General features: G+C 44.2%; 1 protein-coding gene across 2 annotated transcripts in view; it reads left to right on the forward strand.

The window, feature by feature from the left end:
* LOC138677169 (limbic system-associated membrane protein-like) overlaps positions 1 to 22744 on the forward strand; it is a 64112-nt gene that overhangs the window by 12576 nt on the left and 28792 nt on the right. For both annotated transcript variants that reach the window (XM_069767082.1, XM_069767083.1), the window contains exon 2: positions 11106 to 11208. In XM_069767082.1, coding sequence (XP_069623183.1) covers positions 11139 to 11208 — 70 coding nt within the window. In that variant the 5' untranslated portion in view covers positions 11106 to 11138. The remainder of the gene's footprint in view (positions 1 to 11105; positions 11209 to 22744) is intronic.

The raw sequence follows: 22744 nt of genomic DNA on the forward strand, positions 1-22744 counted from the left end.
TGAGACCCAAGGGCTCGACTGGGAGCGGTACCTCCCACACCTGCTATTCGCTTACCGAGAGGTTCCGCAGGCCTCAACAGGGTTCTCCCCCTTTGAGCTCCTGTATGGCAGGCGAGTCCGGGGACCCCTTGGGTTGGTAAGGGAATCCTGGGAAGAGGAGCTGAACCCTTCTGAAGTGTCCATTGTGGAGTATGTCATGCGCTTCTTTGACAAGACGCAGACCTTGACGCAGTTGGTACATGAAAACATGACGCAGGCTCAGGCTGACCAGAAGCACTGGTACGACCAGAACGCCCGGGAGCGGACCTAACACATGGGTCAAAAGGTGTGGGTGCTGGTCCCCGTACCAAAGGATAAGCTTCAGGCAGCCTGGGAGGGCTCGTATGTTGTCCACCAACAGCTCAACCCGGTCACCTACGTGGTCACGCTTGACCACGCTCGGGGTAGGCGAAAGACCTTTCACGTCAACATGATGAAGGCTCATCACGAACGTGAACCTTTCGTCCTACCGGTCTGCAGCTTGCCCGAAGACGGGGAGGAAGACACCCTCCTGGACATGCTGGCCCAAGCCAAGGCCGGTGGGTCCATCGACGACGTGGAGGTAAGCGCCTCGTTAACTGAACCCCAGCGGTTGCAGTTGCAAACCACACTGGAACCCTTCCAGGTCGTGTTCTCCAACCGACCTGGGAGGACTGAGTTAGCAGTCCACGAGGTGGACACCGGGAATCACGCCCAACTACGGCGAACACCCTATCGAATCTCTGACCAGGTGCAGCAGGTTATGCGCCAGGAGATCAATGAGATGTTACAGCTGGGGGTGATTCGACGGTCAAAGAGCGCGTGGGCCTCACCTTTAGTTCACGTGCCAAAAAAAGACGGGACCACCCGCTTCTGCATGGACTACAGGGGGCTCAACGCCATCACAGCCTCTGACGCGCACCCAATGCCGTGTATCGAGGAGCTGCTTGAGAGGTTAGCTGGCGCAAAATACCTGACAATAATGGATCTCAGTCGAGGATACTGGCAGATTCCCCTGAGCCCCGAGGCGCAGGAGAAGTCTGTCTTTATCACACCCTTTGGACTGTACGAGTCCACGGTCATGCCCTTCGGCATGAAGAATGCCCCAGCCACTTTCCAGCGGATGGTCAACCTCCTGCTTCAGGGACGGGAGAAGTACGCAGTGGTGTACTTGGATGACATTGCCATCTTCAGTCCCTCCTGGAAGGAACACCTGCAGCATCTCGAGGAGGTGCTCAGGCGAATTCACCAAGCAGGACTGACTATCAAGCCGGGAAAGTGCCAGATGGGCATGAGGGAGGTCCACTACCTGGGGCACCGGGTAGGCAGAGGCACCCTAAAGCCAGAGCCTGAGAAAGTGGGCGCGAACGTGAACTGGCCCACTCTCGGGACCAAGAAACAGGTGATGTCCTTCCTGGGCACTGCAGGGTACTATAGGCGCTTCGTACAGCACTATAGTAGCTTGGCAAAACCCTTGACGGACTTCACCAAGAAGAAGCTACCCCACATCGTCAACTGGAACGACGGCTGTGAGGGGGCCTTCCAGACGTTGAAAACAGCACTGTGCAACGCCCCTGTTTTGCAAGCAGTCGACAGCAGTCGACCGTTCTTGGTACAGACTGATGCCAGCGAGTTTGGCCTCGGTGCTGTACTCAGCCAGGTTGACTCGGAGGACCAAGAGCACCCCGTGTTGTACCTGAGCCGGAAACTTTTGCCGAGGGAAGTGGCCTACTCCACCATCGAGCAGGAGTGCCTGGCCATAGTCTGGGCCCTGCAACGCTTGCAGCCCTACTTGTACGGTCGCACCTTCACCGTGGTGACCGACCACAATGCTCTGCGCTGGCTAAACGCCATGTGTGGAACCAACGGCAGGTTGCTACGCTGGAGCCTTGGCCTTCAGCAGTTTGACTTCACCATTGAACACAAAACGGGCAAGGAGCATGGAAATGCAGATGGACTGTCCCGCCAGGAGGAACCTACTGAGGTGCGCATGGAGGCATACCAAGGGGTTCTGCCTCCGTAGCGCAGACCAAAAGGGGGAGGTGTCACGATATTGTATGAAATATAATATGATGTTGCCCTTCAGCCCATGCTGGGGGCTAACCCCCCCCTCCCCCCTTCTCTCTCTGGCTCTCTTTGCTTCTTTGTGTCTGAATGTATGGTAGAAGAGGATTTATTGCCCTGGCCATAAATTCCAGGCTCGAAGCAAGTTACAAGTCCCCCTCCCATCGGTACTAGCTAGGACTGGTATAGAAGTCTCCAAAATCCATGAGGGTCTTTGTTCTAATATAAGATTCTGAGCCAATGATTTAGGCTAGGAAAATAATGAGCACATATTGTTAAAGTCCATCGGCGCATCTATCCATCACTGTAAGCAGCAGCCTCCAAGTCCAACAGGGACAGAGTATGGATTTCTCTGGAACTATGCATTGCATCCAGCCCAAATTTGGTCTCCTTAGAATGCCAATGTTAAAATAAGGGGAATGCTGGGTGTATTATGATTCTGACATGTTCTGGACCGAAAAAAACACAAATTATAAGAATTGTTGGAGAAAACTAGAAGGCTGAAGATAGAGGAGGGTCTGAGTAAACCAGCCCTGTTGGTGATGTCACGGGCTGCGGTTTATAAGTTTCTGGCAGACCCCCAGCAGTTAGTTTTTTACCTGGGAAGCCCTGACTGCTAGCTTGATGCATTGGGACATATGGAACTAGCCTGGTTGCCTGCAATGCTCTGAACACATGTAAGTGTTAATTTCTCATTTAACCCCTGTTTTTTTATAATTACCTTTGTACATATTTTCAATTGTCTCATATTGTAACATCTTTTATACCTTTTCATAAACACTGCCTAATATTAATGGAGTAAAATATTTAAAATACTAGATTTGTTCTTCCGGTTCTAAAACGTACCCTAAGTATTCTGAAGGGAATTACGCTACTGTTTTGGGTTAGCTTCGGACCCGTTTAATCGAAGCTGGTGGCAGGATACCTTTGTACTGGGTAGTTGGGAGTCGTTGTAGCGACTGCGGCTTGGATAATTATTGTTCCTGCCTGAGCGGGAGTAGTTATATCGCCTCGTTGCAGCTTGCCCAATAGCCAGTACATAGCAGGCAGCCTTTCTGGCGACTAATTACCCCAGGTGCAGTACCTAATCTGACCTGAGAGTAAGGGGGGGTGCCAGAGAGCTGCAAGTTTCAAGTGGAGCTGTAAGTGGTATAAACATAAACCCCTGCAGTTCATGGTATATTGAAGAGCAGTGGGATACCTAAAATAAGCCCCTGCTGTAAACTAAGAGTTCAATAGCCTTGTGTGTGTTTTTTCATCACATTGTTGAGTGGAGGGATAACTAAGATAAGACCCCCCTGCAAATGTGATAACCGTCTGTTGACCTAAAGCCACCTCGATCCATGACGTGGGGGGTGACGGTCACAGTGTGAATCGTGACACTCCCTATATCTCCTCCTATTACTCCATATATCCTCCTATATCTCCTCCTATTACTCCATATATCCTCCCTATATCTCCTCCTATTACTCCATATATCCCCCTATATCTCCTCATATTACTCCATATATCCCCCTATATCTCCTCCTATTACTCCATATATCCCCCTATATCTCCTCCTATTACTCCATATATCCTCCCTATATCTCCTCCTATTACTCCATATATCCTCCTATATCTCCTCATATTACTCCATATATCCTCCTATATCTCCTCATATTACTCCATATATCCCCCTATATTTCCTCCTATTACTCCATATATCCTCCTATATCTCCTCCTATTACTCCATATATCCTCCCTATATCTCCTCCTATTACTCCATATATCCTCCTATATCTCCCCTTATTACTCCATATATCCTCCTATATCTCCTCCTATTACCCCATATATCATCCTATATCTCCTCCTATTACCCCATATATCCTCCTATATCTCCTCCTATTACTCCATATATCCTCCTATATCTCCTCCTATTACTCCATATATCCCCCTATATCTCCTCCTATTACTCCATATATCCCCCTATATCTCCTCCTATTACTCCATATATCCTCCTATATCTCCTCCTATTACTCCATATATCCTCCCTATATCTCCTCCTATTACTCCATATATCCTCCTATATCTCCCCTTATTACTCCATATATCCTCCTATATCTCCTCCTATTACTCCATATATCCTCCTATATCTCCTCCTATTACTCCATATATCCCCCCTATATCTCCTCCTATTACTCCATATATCCTCCTATATCTCCTCCTATTACCCCATATATCCTCCTATATCTCCCCTTATTACTCCATATATCCTCCTATATCTCCTCCTATTACTCCATATATCCTCCTATATCTCCTCCTATTACTCCATATATACCCCTATATCTCCCCCTATTACTCCGTATATCCTCCCTATATCTCCCCCTATTACTCCGTATATCCTCCCTATATCTCCCCCTATTACTCCGTATATCCTCCCTATATCTCCTCCTATTACTCCATATATCCTCCTATATCTCCCCCTATTACTCCATATATCCTCCCTATATCTCCTCCTATTACTCCATATATTCTCCCTATATCTCCTTCTATTGCTCCATATATCCTCCCTATATCTCCTCCTATTACTCCATATATCCTCCCTATATCTCCTCCTATTACTCCATATATCCTCCCTATATCTCCTCCTATTACTCCATATATCCTCCCTATATCTCCTCCTATTACTCCATATATCCTCCTATATCTCCTTCTATTACTCCATATATCCCCCTATATCTCCTTCTATTACTCCATATATCCTCCTATATCTCCTCCTATTACTCCATATATCCCCCTATATCTCCTCCTATTACTCCATATATCCTCTCTAATTCTGCTCTGATTACTTTCTCTCTCTATCTATCTATCTATCTATCTATCTATCTATCTATCTATCTATCTATCTATCTATCTATCTATCTATCTATATACATATACAGTGGGTATGGAAAGTATTCAGACCCCTTTAAATTTTTCACTGTTTGCTTCATTGTAGCCGTTTGGTAAATTCAAAAAAGTTCTTTTTTTCCTCATTAATGTACACTCTGCACCCCATCTTGACTGAAAAAAAACAGAAATGTAGAAATTTTTGCATATTTATTAAAAAAGAACAACTGAAATCACATGGTCATACGTTTTCAGACCCTTTGCTCAGACACTCATATATAAGTCACATGCTGTCCATTTCCTTGTGATCCTCCTTGAGATGGTTTTACTCCTTCTTTGGATTCCAGCTGTGTTTAATTAAACTGATAGGACTTGATTTGGAAAGGCGCACACGTGTCTATATAAGACCTCACAGCTCACAGTGCATGTCAGACCAAATGAGAATCATGAGGTCAAAGGAACTGGTCAAGGAGCTCAGAGACAGAATTGTGGCAAGGCACAGATCTGTCCCGAAAAATGAAGGGCAAAGGGTGGGGGGCAAAAATGGACGAAATTCAACTATTAAACGTCCCTAAAATACAGGGAGTATTTTAGGGACGTTTAATAGTTGAATTTCGTCCATTTTTGCCCCCCACCCTTTGCCCTTCATTTTTCGGGCCAGGTTTTTATTAACCCACTCCCACTATAAGGGGTTTGGGTGTTGTGTCAGTTTTTAATCCTAATTTGGTTAAATAAAGTTTTTTGATATATTAGTTTTTTCGTTTTCTTTGTTAAATACTAATTTGGATTATCAGACAGTATACTTTTTTCAAGGCACAGATCTGGTCAAGGTTAACAGAATTTCTGCTGTACTCAAGGTTCCTAAGAGCTCAGTGGCCTCCATAATACTTAGTTTTAGACCAACAGACATCTTTCCAGACCTGGCCTTCCAGCCAACCTGAGCAATCGTGGGAGAAGAGCCTTGGTGAGAGAGGTAAAGAAGAACATCAAGATCACTGTGGCTGAGCTCCAGAGATGCAGTAGGAAAATCGGAGAAAGTTCCACAAAGTCAACTATCACTGCAGCCCTCCACCAGTCGAGCCTTTATGGCAGAGTGGCCAGACGGAAGCCTCTCTGTTGTGAATTCTGTTATCGAACTCCCTCCTGTGGTCATGAATGGTACTTCGGCGAGTTCTGTCCATGGACTCCCTCTGGTGGCTTTGAGTGGAGCTGCTGCTTCTGAGGTTCCTTCCACAGGTGATTTAGTTTATTCTTTGGCTGGCTGCTCTATTTAACTCCACTCAGATCGTTACTCTATGCCAGCTGTCAATGTTCTTGTACTGGTTCAGTTCGGTCTTGGATCTTTCTGGTGACCTGTTTACTCCAGCAGAAGCTAAGTCCCTGCTAGATTATTATTTGTTCATTGTTTTCTTGTCCAGCTTGCTATCATGATTTTGCCTTGCTAGCTGGAAGCTCTGGGATGCAGAGTGGCACCTCCGCACCGTGAGTCGGTGCGGAGGTCTTTTTGCACACTCTGCGTGGTCTTTTTGTAGGGTTTTGTGCTGACCGCAAAGATACCTTTCCTATCCTCAGTCTGTTTAGTAAGTCTGGCCTCCCTTTGCTGAAACCTGTTTCATTTCTGTGTTTGTGACTTTCATCTTAACTCACTGTCAATATATGTGGGGGGTCTGCCTTTACCTTTGTGGAATTTCTCTGAGGCAAGGTAGGCTTTATTTTCTATCTCTAGGGCTAGTTAGCTTTTAGGCTGTGAAGAGGCGTCTAGGGAGAGTCAGGAACGCTCCACGGCTATTTCTAGTGTGTGTGATAGGATTAGGGGTTGCGGTCAGCAGAGCTCCCACTTCCCAGAGCTTGTCCTTTGTTAGTTTAACCATCAGGTCTTTTCGGGTGCTCCTAACCACCATGTCCATAACACCTCTCCTCAGTGCAAGACATATGAAAGCCGGCATAGAGTTTGCTAAAAACACATGAAGGACTCCCAGACTGAGAAATAAGATTCTCTGCTCTGATGAGATGAGGATAGACCTTTTTGGTGATAATTCTAAGCGGTATGTGTGGAGAAAACCAGGCACTGCTCATCACCTGCCCAAATACAATCCCAAGAGTGAAACATGGTGGTGGCAGCATCATGCTATGGGGATGTTTTTCAGCTGCAGGGACTGGACGACTTGTTACCGTTGAAGGAAGCATGAATGCGGCCAAGTACAGAGATATCCTGGATGAAAACCTCTTCCAGAGTGCTCTGGACCTCATACTGGGCCGAAGGTTCACCTTCCAACAAGACAAAGACCCGAAGCACACAGCTAAAATAGCAAAGGAGAGGCTTCAGGACAACTCTGTGACCATTCTTGACTGGCCCAGCCAGAGCCCTGACCTAAACCCATTTGAGCATCTCTGGAGAGATCTGAAAATGGCGTTCACCATCCAACCTGACGGAACTGGAGAGGATCTGCAAGGAAGAATGTCAGAGGATCCCCAAATCCAGGTGTGAAAAACTTATTGCATCATTCCCAAAAAGACTTGTGGCTGTACTAGCTCAAAAGGTGCTTCTACTCAATACCGAGCAAAGGGTCTGAATACTTATGACCATGTGATATTTCAGCTTTTCTTTTTAATAAATTAGCAAAAATTTCTACATTTCTGTCTATTTTTTTCAGTCAAGATGGGGTGCAGAGTGTACATTAATGAGGAAAAAATGAACTTTTTTGAATTTACCAAATGGCTGCAATGAAACAAAGAGTGAAAAATTTAAAGGGGTCTGAATACATGCCGTTCCCACTGTGTGTATATATATATATATATATATATATATATATATATATATATATATATATATATATATTGCCTTGCGAAAGTATTCGGCCCCCTGTAACTTTTCAACCTTTTCCCACATATCGTGCTTCAAACATAAAGATACCAAATGTAAATTTTTGGTGAAGAATCAACAACAAGTGGAACACAATTGTGAAGTTGAACGAAATTTATTGGTTATTTTAAATTTTTGTGGAAAATCAAAAACTGAAAAGTGGGGCGTGCAATATTATTCGGCCCCTTTACTTTCAGTGCAGCAAACTCCCTCCAGAAGTTCATTGTGCATCTCTGAATGATCCAATGTTGTCCTAAATGCCTAATGATGATAAATATAATCCACCTGTGTGTAATCAAGTCTCCGTATAAATGCACCTGCTCTGTGATAGTCTCAGGATTCTGTCTGAAGCACAGAGAGCATCATGAAGACCAAGGAACACAACAGGCAGGTCCGTGATACTGTTGTGGAGAAGTTTAAAGCCGGATTTGGATACAAAATGATTTCCAAAACTTTAAACATCCCAAGAAGCACTGTGCAAGCGATCATATTGAAATGGAAGGAGTATCATACCACTGCAAATCTATAAAGACCCGGCCGTCCCTCTAAACTTTCATCTCAAGCAAGGAGAAGACTGATCAGAGATGCAGCCAAGAGGCCCATGATCATTCTGGATGAACTGCAGAGATCTACAGCTGAGGTGGGACAGTCTGTCCATAGGACAACAATCAGTCGTACACTGCATAAATCTGGCCTTTATGGGAGAGTGGCAAGAAGAAAGCTATTTCTCAAGGATATCCATAAAAACTGTGGTTTAAAGTTTGCAATAAGCCACCTGGAATACACATCAAACATGTGAAAGAAGGTGCTCTGGTCAGATGAAACCAGAATCAAACTTTTTGGGAACAATGCCAAACGATGTTTGTCGTAAAGGCAACACAGCTCATCACCCTGAACACACCATCCCCACTGTCAAACATGGTGGTGGCAGCATCATGGTTTGGGCCTGCTTTTCTTCAGCAGGGACAGGGAAGATGGTTAAAATTGCTGGGAAGATGGATGGAGCCAAATACAGGACCATTCTTGAAAAAAACCTGTTGGAATCTGCAAAAGACCTAAGACTGGGACGGAGATTTGTCTTCCAACAAGACAATGATCCCAAACCTAAAGCAAAATCTACAATGGAATGGTTCACAAATAAACACATCCAGGTGTTAGAATGGCCAAGTCAGAGTCCAGACCTCAATCCAATCGAGAATCTGTGGAAAGAGCTGAAAACTGCTGTTCACAAACGATCTCCATCAAACCTCACTGAGCTCGAGCTGTTTGCCAAGGAAGAATGGGCAAGAATTTCAGTCTCTCGATGTACAAAACTGATAGAGACATACCCCAAGCGACTTGAAGCTGTAATCACAGCAAAAGGTGGCGCAACAAAGTATTAAGTTAAAGGGGCCGAATAATATTGCACGCCCCACTTTTCAGTTTTTGATTTTCCACAAAAATTTAAAGTAACCAATAAATTTCATTCAACTTCACAATTGTGTTCCACTTGTTGTTGATTCTTCACCAAAAATGTACATTTGGATTTAGTATCTTTATGTTTGAAGCATGATATGTGGGAAAAGGTTGAAAAGTTCCAGGGAGCCGAATACTTTCGCAGGGCACTGTATATATACAGTACAGACCAAAAGTTTGGACACACCTTCTCATTTACAGATTTTTCTGCATTTTCATGATTATGAAAATTGTACATTCACACTGAAGGCATCAAAACTATGAATTAACACATGTGGAATTATATACTTAACAAAAAGTGTGAAATACCTGAAATTATGTCTTATATTCTAGGTTCTTCAAAGTAGTCACCTTTTGCTTTGATGACTGCTTTGCGCACTCTTGGCATTCTCTTGATGAGCTTCAAGAGGTAGTCACCGGGAATGGTCTTCCAACAATCTTGAAGGATTTCCCAGAGATGCTTAGCACTTGTTGGTCCTTTTGCCTTCACTCTGCCGTCCAGCTCACCCCAAACCATCTCGATTGGGTTCAGGTCTGGTGACTGTGGAGGCCAGGTCATCTGGCGTAGCACCCCATCCCTCTCCTTCTTGGTCAAATAGCCCTTACACAGCCTGGAGGTGTGTTTGGGGTCATTGTCCTGTTGAAAAATAAATGATGGTCCAACTAAGGCTGGTTTCACATTTGCATTTTTTTGCCGCTGCGTTTTAGCGCAAAAAAACGCATGCTTTTTTTCCCTATACTTAACATTAAAAACGCATGCTTTTTCTGCAGGCCTTTTGCCGCGTTTGACGATGCATGCGTCGTTTCTATGCTTGTGTTTTGTTGCGGAAATGTAACATGTAGTAATTTCTAGAGGCGTTTTTTTGCCGCAAAAAAATGCATGCGTTTTTTTGCGGCAAAAAAACTTATTGCTGTCTATGTAAACGCATGCGTTTTTAAGCACGTTTGTTTGCGTTTTTAAACGCATGCGTTTTAACAGAAAAAAACAAGAATATACACTGATAAGCCACCCCCCCACCATAAAGGTGATAAAGGGATCCTAACCCAACATTGTACTGGCCTAGACAAAGTAGAGTAGATAAACCGGTCCATCACCACCCTTTCCACCATCTGTGACCATCTGTGCCAGTACATAACCTCTCTCTATACCCTTCCATAGCAGAGGCAACACAATTTTACACCATTTATTTATCTGATGTGCCGGGGGAAAAAAAGAAATAACTTTACATTTACTCGAAATGAGAAGAAACAAATTCTACGTATCTCCATGACGACAGACTACAAATATACCCTGTATGTAGTCTGAAGACGCAATCTTGTGTTTCACCTCTTCTTCTCACTAGACTGTATCAAAGGCATTAAACTTAGACCAACATCTGCATTGGCGCTGTATACACATAACAGAATTATTATTATTTTTTTTCAGATTATTTACAGAGTTGATGCATTCTTCCTTTTAGATGCATTAGGTCAATTACAAAAAAAAAAATGGTTGTAAAATTATATACACCCGCCCTATTTAACGGCTACCTGTGCTCTTCTTTTCTATAGACTTCCTCACACCATCACTCACTGTATATTCAGATATCTTTTGAGGTTCCTTGCTGTAACAGCTACAAGGCTTTCTGCCGCGTCTTCTTATACCACCCACTTTGATCACACTTTTCTTTTGCACCATTTTGCTCCCTTTCTGTTCGGAAATAAAACATTCTGAAAGTCTCAGGGACAAAAATTATCAGCGAATCTCACACCGGCCAACTTCCTTCCATCTATTGTTTTCACCAAGTTTGTTAGAAGGGAGAAAGCTAGAGAAATTCTTTCTTTCTAAACCCTTTAGCCGCACTGAGATCCACCCCGACACCGCTCTCCAATGAAGCCCCAGCTGCTGCTGCTCTTCTCCTGCTGCCGCTTTTTGAGTTCCCTCAAATTAAGTACCCAAGGTAAGTTTACTTTTCGTTTTACACCTTTTTTTTTACTTTTGCTACTTTATTCTTCACATAGAAGCCATAGATTCATTCGAGGTTTTGTGGACGTTCAGGAAACTGAGATTCGAGGCGTAATTTGGAACGGTGCTCCTGGCAGAGCTGGTGGTTATCTAGGAGGACTTTTTCATCCTCACCAACAAAACTGCTTTGTCATAGATAAGAAAAAGAGAATTATCAGCTCTCCCAAGTGAAAACCTTGTCAAGTCTCCATATCTGAACTCTTATATGGATATTATCATGATTGTGGCTTTTCTGTAGTAAAGTTAGGCTTTAGCTTTGTTATATAACTCTGATTTCCACCATAATCTTAAGGGTAATACCAGAAACGAAACTTATGCTATTCTCATGCTATTTGTGGTCGTCTGTTCGGAGTAAAAAGTCTACGAGTGTCTCAATAGAGTTTTCTTAATTTAGTGTGTCAATAGGATAGGACGTCTTGTATGTGGGGTCCTCGGGTACAGCCTCTTATGAAGAGAATGGATAACCAATGATTCTTATGTTGGGGTGCCATAAAGAAAGGGGAAAGCTGACGTGGCTATGTATGGGGCTCTCTATTCAAGTCATCACATGTTGGGTACAGGTGCGGGTATGGGGAGGCGGCTCAGGAGATTAAACTGCGGCATACATCAGCTGTATTATACAGCCGGCAACTGCCTCTAAAACCATCGGTGAAAGCTCCCCTTCGCCGCGGCTGAAAAACATAAAAGCCGCTGTCAATCTCTCCGTAGCGAGACCATTCCGGCGCCGATCGTCACAGGCTGGGTTTAGTAGGACAGTATCATTTTTTTCTACGCATTGACATACTGTAGGCCTGGATTACATAGAACAAGAAATCACGGGTTCAAATAAAAAATTAAGTAGAAAACACAACAAAATATATACAAAGAATAGCAAAATATAAAAGACAACAAAATATATACAAAAAACAGCAAAATAAAAAAAGACAACAAAATATATACAAAAAATAGCAAAAGATAACAAAATCTACAGAAAAAAAAAAATATAAAAGAGTTAACCACCCTGCTTTAAAAAAAAAAGAGACATATTTGGTATGACTGCTTCTGTAAAAGTTTGATCTGTGGACATATTAAATTAATGAATCAATACTTGAAAAGAAAAAAAATCAAAACAGAGGAATTAATGTTTTTTTGACCACCGCACTTCTTCCCAAAAAAGCAATAAAAAAGCAATCAAAACATTGTAATGGTGTCAATAAAAATGTTATCTCACCAAAACTAACCCTCAGAAAGATAACAGACCCAACAGCGGTTAAATAAAAAAAAAATTGACAAACGCCAAAAAATGTTTTGTTTTTTTTTACAATGTACAGAATTTTTCTAACCACTAGAATCTAAATAAAATTATGGAAGTTTTGTATCAACTGCACTGATCTGAAGGATCATGTTGTCAGGTCATTTGTACAGCATAATGAATGCCAGAAAAACAACTTCTACCTCCTCTTTCCACCAATAAGGGGATATGCACAAGATGCGGATTTTGCTGCGGATCCGCAGCGTTTCCCATGAGTTTACAGTTCAATGTAAACCTATGGGAAACCAAAAACGGTGTGCCCATGCTGCGAAAAAAAAAAGCGCGGAAACGCAGCAGTTTAAATTCCGCAGCATGTCACTTCTTTCTGCGGATTCAGCAGCGGTTTTACAACTGCCGCTATGGAAAACCTCAGTTGTAAAACCGCAGTGAAAACCGCAGAAAAACCGCGGTAAATCCGCGTTAAATCCGCAGCGGTTTTCCACTGCGGATTTATCAAATCCGCTGCAGAAAAATCTGCAGTGGACCTAGAATACGTGTGCACATAGCCTAAATGTGGTTGCGGTCAAAATTTCTATGAAATGTTTTTTTTCTCGTTTTTCGGTAGATTATATGATGAAGTGAATGGCGAAATTCATAACTACAACTTGTCCGGCAAAAAATAAATCCTCCTATAGCTGAGTGGATGGAAAAGTTATGGATATTTGGAAAAGGGTAGGACAAAAACTAAAGCAAAAAAAAGTGAAAATAAGAAAAAAACAACATAATGGGTTAAAGGAGTCACAAAATTGCCTATGGATAAAGGGCAGTGCTTCCCCCCCCACCCCACCCCGCATGCGCCATTATTACATCAGTATCGACATATCATCTGCCTGCTGGCACAATCAGGACAGTCGATAGGGGTGCAGCCACACAGGTGCATCAGATATCTTTAGAAGGCCAGGCACTTGGAGTCTGTGACCCTCATAAATCTAAATATACAGTGGCTTGCAAATCACCCCCTTGGAATTTTTCATATTTTGCAATCTCACAACCTGGAATTTCCCCTGGGTTTTTTTTTTATTGAGGGTTTGCATCAGTCCATGTAAAGAACATGCCTACAACTGTGAACTTTTGGTTTTATTTCTTTTATTGTGAAGCAAACAACAAAGGACAAAATAACTGAAAACTTCGGTGAGGATACCTATTCACCCCCCTAAAGTCAGTACTTTGTAGAGCCTCCTTCTGCAGCAATTAATGTTGCCACTGGGATTATTGCTCATCCTCCGAGACCTGTACATTTTTTTTTCCGCGATGGTATTTTAACAGTTATTTATTTACGGTACAAGCTGTAATTTTTATCATTATCATTTTGAGGTCCATAAACAGCAGATCTGCCCAGATATGGAATCGAATAATTATTATATTTAACTTTGTTAGTTTAGACAGATACCCATGCAATGATGCCAAATAAATTATTTTTCAGATTTATGAGATAAGAACTTTTGTATTTATATATATATATATATATATATATATATATATATATATATAATTTTTTTTTTTTTTTTCCATTTTGTTAGTTTTTTTTACATGTTTTATTAGTGGTCAAGGGGACTTGAACCTGTAATTGCTTGTATTGTAAAATTGCACAATATACAAGATTTGCTGCTGGAGCCTTTCAGCACTATAATCAATAGTGTTCATGATAATGATCAAAGTAGGGACCTTATCTTTACCACGACTGAACCAGTACAGGATCTGATGGGGTAAACATTAATACAAATGGAGCGCCCCCAGACACAGGGCCACGAGTTCTCGGTACCGAGCCTCTCTTGTTCGGTTCTGAGGCTGTCACGGTGGCTAGACCCGGTCCGCAACCCTGCTAAGGGGCGCCCAATAAAGGTTGTACAGTCTGTCAAGGGTTCGTGACGCCACCTGTGGTGTCCGGTCAGGGTGACCAACGCTGCTGTGGGGTCCACTGGGGTGATGGAATGGCAGCTGGATGGTATACCTTCCCACAGGTGAAGGATGTCCCCAGGGCTTCCCAATAAGGTGGATAGTAATGGTGTGAGGTGCAGTCAATAACGAGGACACAAGGTTGCAGTCTCTTTACCTCTTTACTGAAGACTTCGGGATCCACAATCCAGAGCACGCTTAACAGGGCTTTCTGAGACCGGCCGGTCCGATGGGCACATCCAGAGTTTCCTTCGCAGATGGAAATCGATGCCTACCACTAGCGCCTGTGTGTTGTAGTCCTACCCTGCTGAGCAGGTTCCAGATGTTTCTAGTTCAACGTCCCCCAGGTATGTTATGGCTAGGACGCACCCGTATGACGGGAAGGCCTGGAGGTCTTCCGGGACCCTAGAGATGCCCCTCTGCCACTGTTGCCCCCTATGTCTTCGTAGGTGTAGTAAGGTAGACAGCCAACCTATGATTAACTGTCCTGCGGAGTTCGAAGTAAGGCCTAGAGTCAGTTACTCCCGCGGTGTTCCGGCCACCGGCTACGCGCCTCAGTAGGATGTTGCCTCGGTCTCACGGCACGACTCCTACTGGTTCTCCTTTGTGCTTGATCTCGTTTACACTGTTCCACAATATCCTTCCCTTCGTGTCTCTCTCTTAGGATACCGCCGCGGGGTGTGCAGGCGCGGTTCCGTTACGTTCTGCTCTGTTCGCTAGGCACCTGCCAGGTTCCCACGCCTGACAGGGACCCCCCTGTGTCTTCTCCCTGCAACACCCCCTGCCACGGAATGTTGCCTGAATCCAACCCAGTCAACTTCTGACTAACTTCCTATCCAACCCCTAGTTTTACCAGTGTGAGGAGGGGCCCAATAAATAAAGCCTTTTTCTCCCCCTAGTGGCCGGAGTGTGAAGTGTAATGTGTTCTGGTGATACCTGATCAGGAGAACTCCTTTAGTGCCATCAGACGTACAATCACTCCCCTTAGTGGCAGAGCGTCATACTGCAACGACCAGATCTCTGGGGCGCTGCACAAACTGGATAAGACAATTAAATTAAAAAAAAAGAGAAGAAGAGAAAACTCTATTAATTTCCCTCATGTGTATATTTCCAGCTCTGATATTAAAATAAAAGAGACAAATATAATTAACCGCTTAAAAAAACAAGAAAAGGGTGCTTCCATCTTTGTGTCGTTTGTTCGTAGGGTGGTGGATCTCCTCCGAACTCCATCTGCAATCTCATAGGTAGGCTCAGCATTATCCACAAGATCATAGTATGGCTGCCGTCACACTATCAGTATTTGGTCAGTATTTTACATTAGAATTTGTAAGCCAAAACCAGGAGTGGGTGATAAATACAGAAGTGGTGCATATGTTTCTATTATACTTTTCCTCTAATTGTTCCACTCCTGGTTTTGGCTACAAATACTGAGGTAAAATACTGACCAAATACTGCTAGTGTGACGGCAGGCTATCAGATATGTGGGATCACGTACCAACATTACATGGGTATTTTCCACTGGTACAATTGTAACTATTCCGTTTTAAAATTGCAATAACTTTTTTTTTTTTCGAAAAGCCGCAGAGGGCTGAAATTTCGTGACATCTCTGCAGTTTTGGTCCAGAATCTATTGACCAAATTTCAATAAAATATATATGAAGGTACAATTGTACCTCTGCAGCCTGTTAACGTTGTAAAATTATGCAGCCTGACGAAGAGGGGCACGTACTGTGGTTCAGGCCACAGCAATTTCTATCTCAAAAAAGCCACATCCGTAACTTTGCCCAGACCTTTACATGTACGCACTCAGAAATATTGCTCCTAGTGAAGCCCTTTTGTGTTCTAATATACCATGGTACCACCTTCATGGCCCCTTGAAGTGACACACATACAGTAGGATACCCCCACAGTCCTCTCTCCCGATCTCACAGTACATTCACCACACACAGTATGTTGTCCCCAAAGCACATTCTCCCCACAAACAGTATGAAGATCTCACAGTATATCCAATCACACACAGTATGATGCCTAGCTCCCATACATATTGTGATTCCCTCACAGTATCATCCCAAAAAAACAGTATGATGTACAAACAGTATATTCCTCCATAGACAGTATAATTTCCCCACAGTGCAATACCTAAGACACAGTATAATGTCCCCAATGTACGTTCCACCACAGAGCGTATGATGCCCCCAATGTACACTCCCTCACACAGTATAATGTCCCCACAGTATATTCCTCCAGATACAGCATAATGTCCCCAAAGTACGTTCCACCACAGAGAGTATGATGCCCCACTGTACACTCCCTCACACACAGTATAATATCCCCACAGTACATTCCTCCAGATACAGTATAATGTCCCAACAGTATATTTCCACATGCAGTATATGCCCACAGTACACTCCCTCACACAGTATAATGTCCCCACCGTACATTCCTCCACACACAATATGATGTTCCTAAAGTAATCAGAGCACCACATGAAAACCCCTCACAGGCCGCCCCAGAGCACGAGCATATTATTAGCTCAAAACAGAAAATAAAGATTACACAACAACCAAAAGACTGATTTCATCACCTCACCCAGATTTAATTATAATCAGTATAACGACGTTGACCTGACACTGTCTGTAGGTTACTGTTCACAATCCTGCTGACAGGTTATCTTTAATATGTTTAATAAAAATCAATTTTAATTGGCGATCTTGTTTTTTCATAGCTCTTTTCTTTGTTTGGTTATGCAGAAATATTTATGGGGCAATGTGACTGGCGGTGGTTATGAGGAACTATGTCTGACTTTGTTATGAGGAAGTGTGGTTGGTCAAGTTGTAAAGTTCTGCAGAGCAGTAGTCGTGACCCAGCTGCTGTCCGGTTGCTCTCTGGCATTTTACAAACATGGGATATCCCAGTGTGCTGTACGTTGTAAGGTGGATCACACTCACTTGTAGACCACATGTCTCCGCTGCCTCCTGGCTTCCGTCCTCAGGAGCCACCGCACACAATGCATGGGACACCAGATTCTTTGTAGTAGTCAAACCTTTACTAAACAGTCCAAGTTCATCAGGTGGATACAGATGGGACAGGGCCAGCAATTCAGACTTCCTTCCTCCTTAGTACAACTCCTCTTCTATTCCACCACCAATTCATTCTGGACTACCCTCAAGTCTGCTGACACCATCAACCTCAAGGATTCGCTGTCTACTTCGGCAGTGCACCTGGGAACGAACATTTGCCCCCAACATAATTACACGTCCACCAACCTTGTGATGTCAGAAGACAAGGCTCGCTCCATGGTACCTGACCTGAGCCCTAGGCTGCAGACTCTCTTGGAATGTCCATCAGGAATCTCTATTTGCTTCCCACTGCCTTGAACTTTGGCCCATGCTGCCCCTCGAAACCCATCCCATCTGAACCATAAAATCCACCGTACGCTTCACTAACTGACACTGAGCTCCCTCTAACCAGAAAGTGACCCCCATACCTCATTTCTTCCTTTTGTAATTGTTATGACAACCAAACCATTTTCCACATCTTTCAGTATGTTTGAAGGTTTCGAAGGTTTTGAGTAGAGTACCTTTTAAGTATAATCCTCAATCAAGCAGTCAGACCTAGAAGAACTTTCCGTTAGGTCCCTTTATTTATGGTGAGCTATCAAATCCCTAATGGTAAATCTGCCAAGTAAACCAGCCATTACATACAAAAATTCCTTCCTGTAATAGAAAAGACAATCACATTCCTTGTAAGATCAACATTCAACCTGGATAAACATTTCTTTGATTTTCTTCAAGCAATGACTTTATATCTGTCCACACAGACTTCCTGAGAAAGTTGCACCATTGCCCAGCAATCAATCAGCTCTGGCACCTGCGGCCGTGTACCATAAAGTTCATAAAACTGCAGAACAAAGATGACTGGAGTATAAGTTTTGTTTTTATGTCTATGATTTAGATTTAGACCTCACATAGCCCGTAAGGTTCGTAGTCTGGGAAATGTCATTTTTTATCTCTGAAAACAATACAGAGATATGGCCATAACTGAAGAGGCCCCGGGGTTGCATTCATGACGCAGCTTCTGGCTGGTGGAGTGACTTGATGGAAGATGTCAACAAGTCGGATGCAAAACCAAACAGGACGACCAATGGAAAAAATTAAATCCTATTGAAATGGATAATTCTTCTGTTTGGTAGGAAATAGAAGTAGATGAACAGTCCAAGGGTTAAATCCAGAAGAGAATCCAAGGGTTAAGCAGTAACATAAATGAGGAGCAAAGTAAAATACAAAGACACCGATAAACCCTTTGTTAGACCATGGAGCCATGGGCTTCCTGTCCTCCCTCTCTTCTTTGGTAGTCCACAGGTCCCCTTAGCCCTGCAGCCTACAGGATGGCCGAAACACGCACAGAAAGATAGCACTGCACCACAGGCAGCTCAAAGGGAATCTGCCATATCCGATAAAGCTATTAACCTGCAGGTACAGGGTTAATCTGCAGGTCAATCGCGTTATTAAGATGCCCAGCGGCAGGACTGAAAATGCATTAGCCCAGGTAAAACATTTTTTCTGTGAGGTAAAATATTGTTTTTGAGTAGACAGGAAAATGTTTTACCTCACAGAAAGCAGCAGTTGCAATCCCATACTGTCCTGTCTGTATACTCTTTTGCTTCCTCCCGTGTCCAGGATATGTGGTACATTGAGACCACGAATGAACTGGAGCAGCTCTACCTGGCGAGACACAACCATTACATCTTGGAGGAGGAATTTTTTTTTTCTTCTCCAGCAAGATGTCGCCACCGGCTCTTGTGCAACAGCAGCTATCGGATCTCTATACAAACCAATAGTTGCTACCGCGCAGGCACGGCAGGCGCCATTTTCAAATTATTATTTTTTTCCTCGTTCAATTAAATCAGCAAAAGGGATTACGTGCACAGTAACCATGCGATTATGCTGCAGCGCTGGGGCCACGGCCGACACCTGCCTGCAGAGGCTTTTTTTCATTGAGTATGTTAGGTATTCATTATGCAAACTAGGGGGCGGGTCTGTGAGGGATCAGTGACCTGTCAGCAGTCTTCATTATGAATATATAATCAGGGCACCACATACCCCAACTCCGCCTTAGGGCACGAGAATCTCATTAACACAAAACTGAAAATAAGGATTAAGAAACAACCACAAGACGGATTTCATCAATCAAGGTATCATTCTATTCAGTATAACGGCGCCGAGCTGACACTGTGTGTAGGTTACTGTGCACAATCCTGCTGACAGGTTCCCTTTAATGACCCTTGCAATATGACTTAGGATAATAGACAAATAAGAATATCAATTTGCCTACACCATGTTTTGGGGTTTTGCCCCTCATTAGTGCAAAGTATGAGATCTAATTTGGATAGATAAGAGACTAAGACTGGGATCTAAGGAGCAAGGTTTCTCCTTGTGCAAAGAGACATGAGCCATAAGGGGGAATTTGTATCCATTTTGTCCTGCCAGGACCTGCTTCCCTAACCTATCACCTGTAAGCAGGTGATATTTCCCTCCAAGCCATCTCTCTAAACAAACCAGCAGACATCTTACAATACTTCTTAGGAATCCAAACCACGTGTAAAGACTCAGAAGAAACAAACACGACCTGCCATAGACAGTGGGGGCTTCTGCCGCAATATAACTTTATTATGCACTTTGTCCACTCAAGATTTAATGTTCAAACTAATACCATTTTTAACACTAACACCAACATTCAGACAAGATTAGTGTAGCCTGGTTGAACCACTGGGCGGACCCTGATCAGTCAGGGGACTCTGTATGGAGCAATATATGGAGTCCATTATACTGAATGGAGCAATATATGGGGCTAATTATTCTGTGTGGAGAAATATGTGGGGCTCATTATTCTGTATGGAGCAATATATGGGGCTCATTATACTGTATGGAGCATTATATGGGGATCATTATTCTGTATGAAGCTCTATGTGGTGCCCATACTACTGTATGGAGAAATATAGGGGTCTCATTATACTACTGTATATGGAGCAATATATGGGGCTCATTATTCTGTGTGGAGAAATATGTTGGGGCTCATTATTCTGTATGCAGCAACATATGGGGCTCATTATGATGATGTTCGTCCTTCGTTTTCGAAGATGACCATGACTTCAGGGTTAGAAGAGAATTAAAAGTTATGGGTCCGGAGGTGGCTGATGAGTCCAATCCGGGCCCTGAAGGTTCGCCCACATACTTGACATACGAAAGCAGATGTGGTCAGTACACCAGATTCTGCTTGTGCCTTGCGTACAGCACGCTTTCTTTTTGCGTCACAGATTTTCCTATCTTCAGCTGCACGTGCTCCTGAGGTGATCCTGCCCCGCCAACCTGGACGATCCAGGGCAAGCTCTTCCCATTCATTGGTGTTGACTTCCAGGTTTTTGAGAGACACCTTAAGGCAGTCTTTATAGAGCTTCTTCTGCCCCCCAACTGCTCGCTTTCCTTGGCACAGTTCTCCGTACAGCAATTGTCTCGGTAGTCGGCTGTTAGGCATTCGGACCACGTGTCCAGCCCACCTGGCTTGGACTTTCAGCAGGAGAGTGTAAATGCTGCAGAGCCCAGTTTGTTCCAGAATTGCCGTGTCTGGGACATTGTCTTGCCACCTGATGTGGAGGAGTCTGCGGAGGCAACTCATGTAGAAATGATTAAGCTGTTTAGCATGCCAGCTGTACACTGTCCAGGTCTCGCTAGCATAGAGAAGTGTGCTGAGGACCACCGCGCAGTAGACCTTCAGCTTGGTGGTAAGGCTGAGTCCTCTTCGTTCCCAGACGTTCTTACGCAGTCTCCCGAAGGCGGCACTGGCTTTGGCGATTCTGTTGTTAACCTCAGCGTCTATGGTTACTTCACGGGAAAGTGTGCTGCCTAAGTAGGTGAAGTTATCGACTGCTTTGAGGTTTTGCTCCTTCACCGTGATACGTGGCTCCTTGTACAGTTTTCCTGGAGCCGGTTGATACATAACTTCGGTTTTTCTAATGTTGATCTCGAGACCAAAACTGTCGCAAGCTTGCGAAAAACTGTCCATTTCATGCTGCATCTGCTGTTCCGTGCTAGCGTTAAGTGCACAGTCATCAGCAAATAGTAATTCACGGATAACAGTCTCATGCACTTTCGTAACCGCCTTCAGGAGTTTTGGGTTGAATAGCTTGCCATCAGTCCTGTACCTAACCTGGATTCCATTTACGCAGTGGTTGAAGTCATGACTTGCGCTTGACTTGGAATAAAGTGAGGAGGAGTTGCGCAGTCGTCAACCTCACTCTCTCGCCCGTACCTATTGAGCCCCAGTGGCAAGAGCTAGGCGAGACAACTGGAGATAGGTCAGGGTGCAGTGGATGGCCAGCAGTGTCCTATATGTGCCTCGCTGCGCCCTCTCAGCGCTCCACAACACTGTGCTGGAAATCGCTTGTCTGTCCGTTGAACCTTGGTTTCTTCCGCACAGTCTGCCATATCCAGTCTTCACATGCAAGGGTAGGCAAACCCTTGAAAATCACTGTAGGTCTCAAAGAAACCCAACAGCTACCCTCACCTGGTTTGGCCCGCCTGCCGAGGCGGTGTTCCGGGGTGTACCCGCTGCCGCATGCTAGAAGCTACTTGGAGGTACAGGTGAGAGTTGAGCATCAGATGAGGACCAAAGGTGGAAGAGCTGTCCAAAGAGGACACGGCAAGCACTCCACCAGAGGTGCTACCTCTATCTAGATACCCCATATACCCCGGGGATCATTATACTGTATGGAGCATTATATGGGGCTCATCATTCTGTATGTGACGCCCAGGAGACCGGGATACCCAGCACCGGACCAATGGGGTCTGTCTCTTGAGGGGGATGTCACGGGTGGCTTGACCCGGTGCTGTGGCCTCAGGCAATGCACAGTGTAAGGGGTATCGTGAGGGGACAGGCACTTACTTGATCAGCAGCAGGTTCTCCCAGCGGTGATGATCCCAATCCTGGATAGATGGCTATTGTCCAAATGAAAGACTGAGGCACTGAAACGTTTAACCAGTTTACTTTAACATAAAAGGATTTACAACCAGTCCTGTCACCGGAGTCTGTATGGGAACTCTGAGTTACTTTGACCCTGCCGGGGTCTTCGCCTCTTATTGTGCGCAATTTCTGTGTGGCCCTGCTGCTGTATGTGAACTGGCTGCCGGCCCAATCTGTCCCCTCCGGGTCCTGGTTCGACGGGCAACCCGAGTCCTTTTATCGGCTTACCCCCTCCGGAAGTACCGCTGAATTCTGTGTCTGTTGC

Source organism: Ranitomeya imitator, chromosome 4, assembly GCF_032444005.1.
Source record: "Ranitomeya imitator isolate aRanImi1 chromosome 4, aRanImi1.pri, whole genome shotgun sequence".
NCBI lineage: Eukaryota > Metazoa > Chordata > Amphibia > Anura > Dendrobatidae > Ranitomeya > Ranitomeya imitator.